Source organism: Rousettus aegyptiacus, unplaced genomic scaffold (genome assembly GCF_014176215.1).
Source record: "Rousettus aegyptiacus isolate mRouAeg1 unplaced genomic scaffold, mRouAeg1.p scaffold_m13_p_13, whole genome shotgun sequence".
Lineage (NCBI taxonomy): Eukaryota > Metazoa > Chordata > Mammalia > Chiroptera > Pteropodidae > Rousettus > Rousettus aegyptiacus.
The window spans coordinates 5,144,773-5,158,582 of record NW_023416288.1 but is presented as its reverse complement, the minus strand read 5'-3'; the positions used below and the strand labels follow the sequence as shown (position 1 = coordinate 5,158,582).

Below are 13,810 nucleotides of genomic sequence, written 5' to 3'. Positions count from 1 at the left end.
CCCACCAAATGGGAGAAAATATTTTCAAGTCATATATATAAGGTGTTGATATCCACAATATATAAAGAACTCATACAATTCAATAGCAAACAAACAAAATAATAATCTGGTTAAAATATGGGCAGAAGGTCTGAATAGACATTTTCCCAAAGACATATAGATGGCCAACAGATATATGAAAAGGTACTCAACAACTCTACTCATCAGGGAAATGCAATCAAAACCATAATGAGACCTTTTAGAATAGCTATTATTTAAAAAAAAAAAAAAACCATAAAAACAAATAATAAGTGTTGGAAAAGATGTGGGGAAAAAAGGGAACTTTCTGTGTACCAGTGGTGGGCATGTAGGTTACTACAGCCACTACAGAAAACATTATGAAGGTTCCTCAAAAATATTTTTAAAAACCCAAAAAACTACCATATGATCCAACAATTCTACTTCTCAGTATTTATTCAAGGAAAGGAGACACGAATTTGAAAAGATACATGCATCCCCATGTTCACTGCAGCATCATTTACAATAGCCAAGACATGGAAGCAATCCATGTTACCTATCAGTGGATGAATGGATAAAGAAAATATGATCTACACGATGAACTATTATTCAGCCATAAAAAAAGAAATCTTGTCAATTGCCATTATCACACATGAATGGACCCTGAGGGCATCACTACTAATTAAAATAAGTCAGACAAAGACAGACAAATATGGTATGATCTTATATATTCCACTTGGAATTCAAAACAAAAAAACAAAACCAAACTCATAAAGAACAGATTGGTGTTTGCCAGAGGCAGGGGTAAGAAGTAGACAAAATGGATGAAAGTGAGTCAAAAGGTGCAAGCTTCCAATTACAAGTCATGGGATTAATGTACAGAATGGTGACTATGGTTAAAAATACAGTACTGTATATATGAAAATTCCTAAGAGAGCAAATCTTAAAAGTGCTCATCACAGGAGAAAAAAAATTTTAACTATGTATGGTACTAGACATTAACTAGACTTACTGTGGTGACAACATATAGATATCAATATATAGACATCAATTTCACAATATATAGATATCAATTCACTATGCTTTACACCCGAAACTAATGTTATATATATAGGTTATATCTCAATAAAAAAAAAAAATTAAAAATTTTTCTGTATGTTTAAAAAAATGCAATGGTTGGAAAATTTTTCACTTCTATATACTAAGAAAATGATAGTCTAAAACATTTATATTTCTGAAGTATAAAAACTCAACTTTGAAATTAATCTTGCATGTATGGAAAAAAGTCATTTTTCAATTAAAGTTTAAAAAATGCATACCCTACTTAGCTTTTGAAATATTAAATGAATCTCAATTTAGATAAGATTATATACAATAATATATTAGCATTCTATTCTGTATTACACAATATTTGGCTACATTCAGCACAGGTTATAACTGGCTTTAATTAAACTCAAGGGAAAAAGTGATGGCAATATATGAAGCTTAGTTTCACGAAGATTCTTTTGTTAATGAAGGAAATAAGAATGAGGTCATCTATATGAATCTTAACATTTAAAAAACTGTCACCTGGCTAATAAAGAAAATACACAGTTCCTAAAACTCATGGATTATCTTAACAGATTGAGATCAGTATTTGATAACAAATCTCTTATTTGTAAAATCGAGAAATTTCAAACAAGTAGTCTGGGAAATTGCCAAAACCAAGTAGAGAGGAAAAAAGGAAACAAAGGTTACAAATTTTGCAACTCATTTTACTTCAGTTATTGGGGCTAAGCTGGTTTATGATGTGATAGCTGTCTTAGGTTCAGTGATGTACAGAAATTTTACCTCCCGAAATACCTAATATCTCCAAGGAAAAGGTGATTATATATAGAAAGAAATAAGAGAACAAGTTAAAAACCAGACGTAGAAATGAGAATGCAATGAGAATACAGTATTTTTATCAGGTCAAAAGTTTGAATATCTAATAAAATTTTATTTTAAAAATTATCTTTAAATTATAGTTGACATATTAGTTTCAGGAATACAACAATTAGACATTTACATTCCTTATAAAGTGATCACTACAATTAGGTCTAGTAACTATCTGTTACCATATATAGTTATGATATTATTGATTATATTCCCTAAATGCTGTATACTACATTGTTGTGACATTCTATAATTCACAGTTTGTACCACTTAATCCCCTTCACCTTTTCTACCCATACCCAAACCCCTCTCCTCCTTTTAGGATCTACCTATTTTGCCATCTTGATGCTGCTCTCTTCTCTCTCCAATAAGGTCTTTTAAGGCTCAAATAACATTGAACTAAATCATGGCAGAAAGAGACTTAATTGTGGTCCTATAATTTTACTTAGTTAAAAATCATGTATAAAATAACTATAAGAGTTTACATCATCATGATCAAGAACAAAATAAAATTCATAATAGAATCAATTTACAATCACTTTGGTGGGGGTAGAAGGGAGGAGGAAAGAGAACTGTGAATGAAAAGTGGGCTACCTGGCAAGCCTAGGAATTTTTGTTTTAATCACAAAAATTCCTAACTGAGCAAGTTATAATAAGAAGTTATATCCAAGGCCTATATGATTACCTTGAGCAAGCCTTAGCCATTGTTTGATCTAGGATAACATACTTAAAATGTCACAATGATGTCTTCTCCCGACCTTCAGAGATAAACACCCCAGTACCAGCGAAAGACAATCCCAATATTCCTCATTGTTATTTTTTATCCTCAAACTTCTGTAAATTATGTCAGGGGTCCCCAAATGCAGGGTCACAGACCACTACTAGTCCCCAGTTTATTAGGAGGCTAGCTGCATAGCAGGAGGTAAGCAACGGGTGAGCGAGCAAAAGAAACTTCATTTGTATTTGCAGCTGCTCCCCAGTGCTAGCACCACTGCCTCAGCCCTACCTCAGAGTATTAAGCATTAGAGTCTCATAGGAGCCCAGTTCCTGGTGCCAAAAGGCTGGGGATCACCGAACTACGTATATTAAATGTTAACTATCCTGCACTCATCAATGTACAAGAAATACTTATCTCTTCATTTCACTCTGTATCTAATCCTAAAGATTTCCCTACTTTACTTCTTCCCACCTCCTTAACTTACCGAGAGTGGATTTCATGTCACCTTCTTTTCATCTTCTCCTTTGTTTCCAATGTATAAAATAAACTTCAAAACAGCTATTTCCTGGAGCATTTTCTCAAACCTCGGAGATTTTGTTTCTGGTCTAGCCCTCAGCCTTGGCTCAAATAAACTCTTTAAGCCTTTCTTTAGGTTTGGAATTTTTTTTTGTTGATAGAACAATGCAATGAATTTTTTAAAAAGTAATTTATACTTTAAACAATAAGGAGTTATATGACTTTTGACATATGATCTACTTTTCCAGCTATATTTTATCTAGAATATTATTTAACTTGTAGTGGAGTCACTAAATATCCATCATAATTGAGAGTTTCAAATAGGAGGAAGGAATAGAGTCAACGAAATCAAGGTTAAATAACAATAGTAACTGTCATGGATATTCTCATGTTACATTTTGGTAAAAAGTAAGTTTTCTAAAATTAATAGGCCAAGAATATTTACCACTCCATCAGCAATTTTCTGGACTCCATGAATTTCGTATAGTTGTAGCTGTTTTTCAAACAGTTGGGCAATAGCTCTATGAACAAGCTCATACTGCTCCTATTAAGGAGATAAAATAGAAAAAAAAAGACATTAAAAAAACCCAAAAAGGCATTTATAAAAATATACTTTATATAAAGTGAAACAAAAATCTATACCTTAGTTTGTACAGCAGAATGTCTCTGTGTTCTCATTTCTTGTATTAAATTAAATACATTAAATTCCTCTGGTATTTTCTAAAACAAAGAATATAATAAATGAACTCTGGACAACTATTCCGAAAAACAGTAAAGTAGTCTTCAACTTTTCACACAGACCTTATATACACGCCGGATAACAGAAAACATTTTCAGTATTACTTACCATGTTTCAGAAAATGTGCTTGACACTGTAGACACAAAGCTAATCTTGACTCTCATCATTTAAACTAGTGAGCCAGGTAAGTGAACATAAAATTGTTCAGCCAAAGCATGACTGCAGTGCAGTGGGCATGAAGATGCTGTGACTAACTCTGATTGGTGTGCGGAGTGAAAAGTGAAGGAAATACATATATGCATGGCAGGTTAAATATATAAACTATCTGTGGAATTGAGAACCTTGATGAAGATAAAGCCTAAGATGGAGAGAGGGAGAGGTATTCAAAGGAGGAGAGGAGACAGGCTACTTAGGATCGAACTGTAAACATTTTAACAGAATTTGAACTCATTCTATAGGCCAGTGTCTCCCAGCCTGGTTAAAAAAGGACCAGCTAAGAGAGCTAGGTAAAAATGCCGATCTTCTGAGCTACATCTCTAGAGACTGATTATCCTAGACAATTCTTTTGTACATTTGTAATTAGTAATGCAACAGACAACCCTGACATGAACAGACTAGATATTCAGGCAATTTTTATAGCAGGGAAGATGACAATCTGAAAAGGGAAGAAACTGGTGGTTTACTGAAGCAGTCTAAAAAAAAGAAAGGTAGAAACAGAATTGAGGTAGAACTATTAGAATGTGGTGATCGACAAGAATATTTTATAGTGATAAAGAAGACAGAAGAGTTAAAAATGATTCCCAGATGTACTGCTTGGGAGTCTTTATATACATCAAAAGATTTTCATATCAAGTACTAATCTAAGGCTCAAGACTTTATATATGTTAAGTCAAACTCAATTAAATGAGGACTATGTTTAAAATACACAACTTTTGAAATGACCAGATGTTTATTTTGCTTGCTGACATTCATCCAATTGTCTCTTCCTATCCTAATTTTAATCTTTGACTTTTATGTTAGTATATGATAGGATCCTAATTAAATTTTATTCACCAAAAAGCTTTCAACTGAGTACTGAGAGATGATTAGTTTTGAGAAATACAAAATTAAACTTAACTGTAGAGGGCTTTTTGAGAAACTGCTCAAAAATTAACTATTCCCTAGCAAATGCAGAAAATGGCAAAAAGGCAGGGGAAAGAAGGGAGAGGAAAAAAGAAGGAAAAGAAAAAAGAAACTATTTTATTAATCCTATTTTATATGACATAGATTAATATATTCATAGGAACCATAAGAGTGTAAGAATTGATAACTTCTCCCTAATGCATAGAAATGAACATATTATAGAATTAGAAAATAAACCAAATCTACCTACAATAAGAACTGTTTTATAAATCTGTAATGAGGGCTGTGTCTTATCTATCTTTATATCCTCCATAGTACCACATACAATTTTTTGAAAATAGTAGTGGCAAAAATGGCAACAGTAATAAAAAAAATCTAACATTGAACTGAGCACTTGCTACATGCCACAGATAATTCTAAAGAATTTTACATAAGTTAACTTACTTATACTTAAAATAAATATAAAAGGCAATAAGAATTCTTTATTTGGAAAAGTCAATGCAAAGTTTATAACCCTAATATCTGACAACGTTTATCAAGATAATATGCATTGTATCAAGATAATATGCACCATTTATACCTTTGCACTACCTGTACTTCTTATATAGCAAAGCTACTTCTAAAAAGTAACATGTAGAACAAAATATATGCTGTGATTTCGTGCAATTAGTCACATTTGAAAATCATAATATATCAGATATAATGCTACATAAAAATTATTCTTACCCCAGCTTTTAGTAAATTCCACGTATAATCTATGGCACAAATGGCACCTGTTCTTCCACAGCCTGCACTATGAATATAAAGTTTGAAAAAACAATTTTATTTTTGTGATAAAAGAACTATAAAATAAATGTAGATGAATATGTTAATATTCGAAGCAAAAAAATCTTTTAAGAAATTTGACAAAATTTTATTTAACTTGTAAATAAACTACAACTTAAAACACTGTTATGTGCATGGTAAACATCTTTAACATCGGTATTTACGTCTTGTTTTTATTTAAAGAACTTCCAACAGCAAGTGACTCAAAATACCTAGGAACCTTCACTGTAAAAAGTCTAACTACCTCAGACAACTCTGTCTAACAAAATATCTTGCAGAGATAAATTTATTCAATGTTCAAGGTGGTTCTGGTGGTTTAGAGTACAAGAGGGACAGTACATCATTTCAATCTGTAAAGGGGATAAGAAAGACAAAGAATGCTACAAGCCCTAGAAACTGGTTTGAATATCAGCAGTGATTTCACCAAATGAACAAAGATCACTGATATGCTCTCATCTCCCGAAGAACTAATAGAACTTGGAGAATGTAAAGCAAAATACCAGGTGTTTATTTTAATACGACAAAAATACTTTACAGCAACTGATTCTCAACTAGAGAGCGGCACTATGCACCTCACAGCAGCACTTTGAATAATTAAAGATGTTACGGACATTAGAATAATTTTTAGGCAAAAAAAAAGTATTGCAGTATTTTAACACATTTTGAAACATTTTAGAAGAATCAGTAGTTTGTTAAATATGTGATCTAGAAATTTCTGATAATATAAGCAACTTTGTTTGACTTTAAAGCTCTTAATAATCAATAAACAGATCTAACTATATGTAAATATTTATTACGTCATGGTGGACTCCAATTAAAGGGGAAAGACTAGACTCATTAAATGGTACAGGGAGAGTTAGCTAACAATGAAGAGCAAAAACTGGATTCTTACCTCATACATACCTTAATCATAAAAAAAAAAATTCAGAAGGATTAAAAATATAATGTTAAAAAAAAATCTATAAAAGTGGTAAAAGATATAGGCAAAACTTTAAGCACTACTGTGTTAGGGAAGGACTTTCTAAACATATCTCAATGGACAGAAATCATAAATGAAGGCGATCATGACTGACTACATGACAATTTAAAACTTACATATGGCAAAACACAGGCAGAATAAAAACCATAAAAAACCATGGTACTTACGACAAAAAAGTTAATATCCTCAATATACAAAATATATATATAAATCATAATGTATAATAATTAAGAGAGAAATAACTACTATAAGATAATTGGCAAACTATACAAACAAGCAATTCACAAAAGACTATGAGTGACCAAGAGAAAAGAGGTGGCAGTGGTAGGAATAATTGCAATTAGCATCAACCTTATGGATAAAAAATTTAAAAAATATGCTTTAAAAGCATTAAAAAGTTCATGTCCTTTGACTTAGAAATTCCACTTTTAGATATTTATCCTAATGAAATAATTACAAATGTGCTCAAAGATTTTGCCATAAGATCGGTCACTGAACATTTAAACAGTGTTTAAAATAGCTGAAAAAGAACTGGAGAGGTGTAATAAATTAAATTCCAAGGAATGGGAGTTAAATATAAAGTATAGTGCAGTTTAAGGCACTGCAGAAGAATATTAAATTTAGAAAGATATACATGATATATTAATGGAAAAACATTCTTTTAAAAAAAACACTATACATACACTGAAAGGATATATATTAAAGTTTTAATAGTGATAATCTCTAGTTCCGGAATTGTGAATGACTTTCTTCCTTTTACATATTTTTTCTAAGTCACTACAGTTAACATACTATTTTGGTTGTTTAAAAATATTAAACCATCAATTAATTTTTAAAAAGAAAAATCTTCCTATCAAATTGGATTTATGAATTATATACATTGACTGGACAACACTGATAGAACAGTATGATATAATTTCAACTAATTATAAAGAAGTCAAAGGCTTTTCTTTTAATTCTACAATAGATTTTTTTTAACAAGTCAACTAATTAATCAAAAGGACAATTAACCAGTGAATTAATTACAGAAAAATATTTAACCAATTTGTTAAATAATTCTTGCATCTCCAGACAAGTCACATTTTCTGTTCCATAAATAAAAAGCAGCCCTTTCACTTCACTAATATAGGCATTACAATCATACCGATTGGATAAGAAACTATCCTTTAGTGTTATACCTCTAGTTAAAAAAAAAAAAAAAATCTTTTAACTACTGAAACAAACAGCAAACCACCGAGTCTGAGAAATTTCACTTACTTTTCATAACAAATGTGAATGCAGATACAAGTCACTTAGATAAACTGATTACAGTTTTTGAAATAAGACTATGATTTTAAGTCTTTTTAAAAGAGTCTAAAATAAATTAAAGATTAAGAGAAGAAAAACTGCCTCCGGATTCAGGTAGCTTTTACAATTTGGAAAATCATATAACTACCAAATGAAAATCCAAAAATTAGGTTTCAAAATACCATACATCACCCATATTATAAAGCTGCCTATATTACAAGGAATTTAAATATTTGGAAATTTCTTTTTACCTGCAATGAATACAAATAGGCACATCTTCATGTTCTTGGTATTTCCTCATTAAGCTTATCATATCCAGAATCGAATCAAATGATGAGGGAACATCATGGTCTGGCCAGTTCACATAATGAAACTGATATAGCCTACGAGATTCCTTTAAAAATAATAAAAATACAATAATTATGAAAACACATTTGTAAATTTTAAAACATAGAGAAAAGCTGCACGTTTTACTAAACTGCCATTTCTAACATAGTTATATGGTATTCAGTATTGCATTAAAAAAATCCCGAATAGATGATAGCCTACATTAACTATCACATTCCCATTATTGCTCTAAGGGCTTCATGCGTAACAATTTACTTAATCCCCATGTAATGCCATGAGACAGGTACTGTCAATACCACCCTTAATTTATAGGTATTGAGAAAGAATGATTAAATAACTTGCTTAACCTATCATATCAAGTGACAAATGTGAGATCTGAACTCACAGGCAGCCTTACCTCCAGAGCATGCTCTTTAACCATTACACTATATATTTTTGAATTAATCAACAGTATTAAATGGAGGAATGACATACTATTAGCACTGTGTTAGAAGCTACTGCAATTAGAAGACTTAATAGAATATTTAGGCTGAAAAAATAAATTAGAAATGAACCTGTTCAATCCCAAATCACTTACCTTATTTCAGATCAGTGGTTCTAAAAGTATGCTGTGGGGCCCCCCATTCCCAACACCTTCACAGGGAATCTGTGAATTTTAAACTAGTTTCATAATACTAAGGTGTTGTCTTTTTCACTCTCATTCTTGTATGTGTGTACGCAGTCTCAAGACTACATGACTTATGATGTCATCACTTTCACAGCTAATGAAATATATGCTTGTGTATTCATGTTTCTAAAAAGAATTTAATTTCAAATATAGTAAATACTGAAAGATAGAACCCACGTAAAGAAGGCTCTCTGTAATCTTTGATAATTTTTAAGACTGTAAAAGAGTCCTCATATCAAAATGTTTTGAGAACAGCTATTCTAGGTGATTAACTGGAAGAACACCTGCTTGCTACTTGACTTCTCAAAGACTCTATATCTTCATCTATGTGCAATGGAGATAATCTACTATTAGGAAGTTAGGAGGTTTAAAATGCTTGATATACTACTGAAATTCAGTAAGGTACCTATTATTACTACTGTAGATTAAAAAATAGCAACCAAAGTATAATAAATGACTCAACTAAAAGGACATGATTAGTCAAATCAAGGGAGGAGGAAGAGTACTGGAAGCATGTTTACTGGTAAACAGTAAGGTAGGAGTTGTAAGTATGTGTATAAATGCACTATTTGGGGAAGAATGCATTTCGTGGCCAAGCTAAATTACTTATAATGGTTTAAAAATTAAAATAATAAAAACAGAGAAACTGAGGGAAAATTTGACAAGTGTTCCCTAATATCCATCAGATTTTTCTTTAATTTCTTCCTACAGAAATTACCATTTTTTTATAGCTCTGAAATACTGAAGTCAGAGCTTGAAGTGAAAGCAATATATTTGTAAATGACAACTTAGTGTTGATGGTAGCTTGTCTCTTTCTAAAATTTGTAATTAGTAAAAATTAAACTAGGTAATAATTATATAAACAATGCTATATAATCTGCTTACTGAAATAGAGGAAAAATATTTGTAGCAAAGAAATGAACTATTTTAAATGTAGTAAATGTAAGGAAAATTGTTCTAAGTTGAAATTTATATTACTTTATTATCTAATTTGATAAGCATAGGGCTCAAGATACTAAATGAAATATTACACTGATTTTTTCTCATTATTTTGTATAATTTTAAAAAGTTAACAATCTCAAGAGTATACTATTTATATTTTTTAAAAATTATCCTTAGAAGAAAGTAAAAGCAAACAGAAATAAATGGGAGTATATCAAACTAAAAAGCTTCTGCACAGTGGAAGAAACCATCAAGAATGAGAGAAGGTATTTACAAACAACACCACCGACAAGGGCCTAATATCTAAAATATACAGAGAACTCACACAACTCAACAATAAAAAACCAAACACATCCAAGTGAAAAATGGGCAGAAGACCTCAACAGACACTTCTCCTAAGAAGATATACAAATAGCCAACAGACATGAAAAGATGCTCGACTTCGCTAGCTATTAGGGAAATGCAAATCAAATTCACAAGAGATACTATCTCACACCTGTTAAAATGGCTATCATCAATAGGACAAGTTAATAACAAGTGTTTGAGAGGAAGCTGAGAAAAAGGAATCCTCAAACACTGCTGGTGGGACTGCAAATTGGTACAGCCAATATGGAAAACAGTATAGAGGTTCCTCAAAAAACTAAGAGTTGATCTACCACGTGATCCAGCAATCCCTCTTAGGTATTTACCCCAGACTTCAAATTATACAACAAGAGAAAAGAATCAAAACATGGTATTGGCAGAAAAAGACCAATGGAATACAACTGAGAGTCCAGAAATAAACACATATGAGCAAATAATTTTCAGCGAAGGAGCCAAAAATATACAATGGAGGAAAGAAAGTGTCTTTGATAAATGGCACTGGGAAAAATGGAAAGCCACATACAAAAGAGTGACACTAGACTATTATCTATATCACCACATGCCAAAATTAACTGAAAACGGATCAAAGATCTGAATATAAGACCTGAAACAATAAATTACATAGAAGAAAACATAGGTACTAAACTCATGGACCTTGGTTTTAGAGAGGATTTTATGAATCTGATCTCAAAGGCAAGAGAAATAAAAGCAAAAATAAATGAAGGGGACTAGAGCAAACTAAAAGCTGCTGCACAACAAAAGAAACCATCAACAAAACATAGAGGCAACCAACTAAATGGGAGAAGACATTTGCAAACTAAGTGTTTGATAAGGGGCTAATATCCAAAATATACAAAGAACTCATACAACTCAACAACAAAAAAAAACAAATAATCCAATTAAAAAGTGGGCAGAGGACCTAAACAGGCATTTCTCCCAAGAAGACAGACATACAAAAAGCCAACAGACATAAAAAGATGCTCAGTTTCACTAGCTATTAGGGAAATGCAAATCAAAACCACAATGAGATACTATCTTACACCTGTTAGAATAGCTATCATCGACAGGACAATTAATAACAACTGTTGGAGGGGTTGTGGGGAAAAGGAACCCTCAGACACTAGAGATGGGAATATAAATGGCACAGCCACTATGGAAAACAGTATGGAAGTTCCTCAAAAAATTAAGAATAGAATGACCATATTACCCAGCAATCCCTCTTCTGGGTATTGACCCCTCAAATTGAAAACATTTATTCATAAAGATATATGTACTCCGATGTTCATAGCAGCATTATCATGGCGGCCAAGAGCCATTCGATAGATGATTGGATAAAGACGATGTGGTACATACATACAATGGAATATTACTCTGTTGTAAGATGAAATACTGCCATTTGCAACAAGGATAGATCTTGAGATAACCATCCTAAGCGAAATCAGTCAGACAGAAAAAGTTGAGAACCATGGGATGTAAAACTGAAAGCAACAAATGAACAAGACAAACAGACTCATGGACATGGACAACAGTTAGTAGTTACCAGAGAGACAAAAGGAAGGGAAGAGATAGACGAGGGTAAGGGGGGGTCAAATATATGGTGGCGGAGAGAAATTTAAAAATATTTATCCTTTGAAATTATATCCATATGAAAAATACTTACATTCTGAAATTCAAGTAAGAGTGTCCTAATAAAGTAGTCTGTTCTTGCTTGTTCAGCTTCCTAAATAAAGGGAAACATTAAGAGTAGTGAAAACACAAAACAAAAACATACAGAGTACACACTAAAATAAACAATAACTTTATATTTAAAGTCCACAATTAAAACAACCTTTAAAATTCCAGGTGTGCCTGTTAATTATAAAACAACCATTCTAAAATTTATGAATTTGTTTATCTAAATTTTATTTATAGTATTTTTTTTTTTTTTTAACGGAAGTCTCTGTTAACCAATTACTTAGCTAGGAGCCTATCATCAATAAAAGTAACAACCATTCCTAGAATTATGTAATGGAAATAATACAAATAAAATGTCACTTCTTAGTAGCAAGCACCATCTTCAACCATTTTATATTTCCATAAAGCTTGATTTTCCGTACTTAACACCGAACTTTCAATTAACTGGATGCCAAATGGAGAAGAAGAGTCACTCAGAAATGTCTAAATTGTTATTCTGGTTGGTAACATAACCACTTTAAAGATCTCTTAGTGTCATTTGTCAAAGTATTCGAATAAAGCTTCTACATCAGTTTGTCAATAACCCTAGTAGTTAAAACCAAATATAGTCTAGGACAGTGATAATTAAGAGCAACAGGGTATTCTGATTTATTAATTTTAAAAAATTTAATATTATTTCTGGTTTAATTTTTAAAATCATACCAATTTATTTTGAACTTCTCAAATAACATTAAGGGAAAAGTATGTTTTTAATTTCATCAAAAATGAGTATAAAAAGATTAGCTTAAGACTTAATTTTTTCTTGCTTATAAAGGGCAATCTAGTAACTATTTTTGGTTTTGTAGGCCTTAAGTCTTCCTCTAACCAGCTTTGCTGTTGTGATAGGTGAATATGTAAATTAATGGGCATGGCTGTATTCCAAGAAAATTTTATCCAAAAAGATATTTGCATACTGATGTGCATATAGCATTATTCATGGTGGCCGAGACAGGAAGCAACGAAACTATCCTATAACAGATGATTATGTAAAGAAGCTGTGGTACATATATAAATGGAATATTACTCAGCCACAAGAGATGAAATATTGCCATTTGTGACAATATGGATAGATCTCTGGATCATCATGCTAAGCAAAATAAGCCAGACAGGAAAAGTTGAAAACCACAAGATCTCTCTTATTTGTGGGATATAAACCTAAAAGCAACAAATTAACAGGACAAACAGAGACTTGTGGACATGGACAACAGACAGTGGGTACCAAAGGGTAGGGAGAGTGGGGAAGGAGTTGGGGTAAAATGGGTCAAATATGTGGTGACAGAAAGAAATCTAACTATGGGTGGTGAAGATACAATGCAATATATATATGCCTTACTGTTGAACTGTACACCTGAAACTTACTGGATTTTGTTAACCAATGTCACCATAATAAAAAAAATAAAAGAATAAAGTAATTATTGATAGGCATGTAAAAAAAAAAACCCCAAAAACCTTTATCTACAAAACAGGCAGTGGGCTAGACTGACCCATGGATAGTGTGCCAACAACTGGTCTAAACGGTTTACATGCAGCAACATGAGACTGAGTTCCTTCTAGCCAGTCCTCCCTCTTTCACCAACACTTTATCCTCTTTCTCACCCCCAAACCAAGAGAGCTCCTGATACTGTCCTTTTTCAGTCTCAAACACTCTGTGATCGACAGTAATCAAAGTCACTTCTTATG

At 31.9% G+C, this 13,810-nt stretch overlaps 1 protein-coding gene across 6 annotated transcripts in view; it reads right to left on the bottom strand.

Annotated features, from left to right (window-relative positions):
• Positions 1 to 13,810, bottom strand: part of PTPN12 (protein tyrosine phosphatase non-receptor type 12) — an 86,971-nt gene that overhangs the window by 23,765 nt on the left and 49,396 nt on the right. For all 6 annotated transcript variants that reach the window (XM_016145949.2, XM_036230295.1, XM_036230293.1 and 3 more), the window contains exons 7-11: positions 12,078 to 12,137; positions 8,349 to 8,491; positions 5,733 to 5,799; positions 3,788 to 3,865; positions 3,591 to 3,689 (exon numbers count right to left, since the gene is read on the bottom strand). In XM_016145949.2, the coding sequence (XP_016001435.1) occupies positions 3,591 to 3,689; positions 3,788 to 3,865; positions 5,733 to 5,799; positions 8,349 to 8,491; positions 12,078 to 12,137 (447 nt within the window). The remainder of the gene's footprint in view (positions 1 to 3,590; positions 3,690 to 3,787; positions 3,866 to 5,732; positions 5,800 to 8,348; positions 8,492 to 12,077; positions 12,138 to 13,810) is intronic.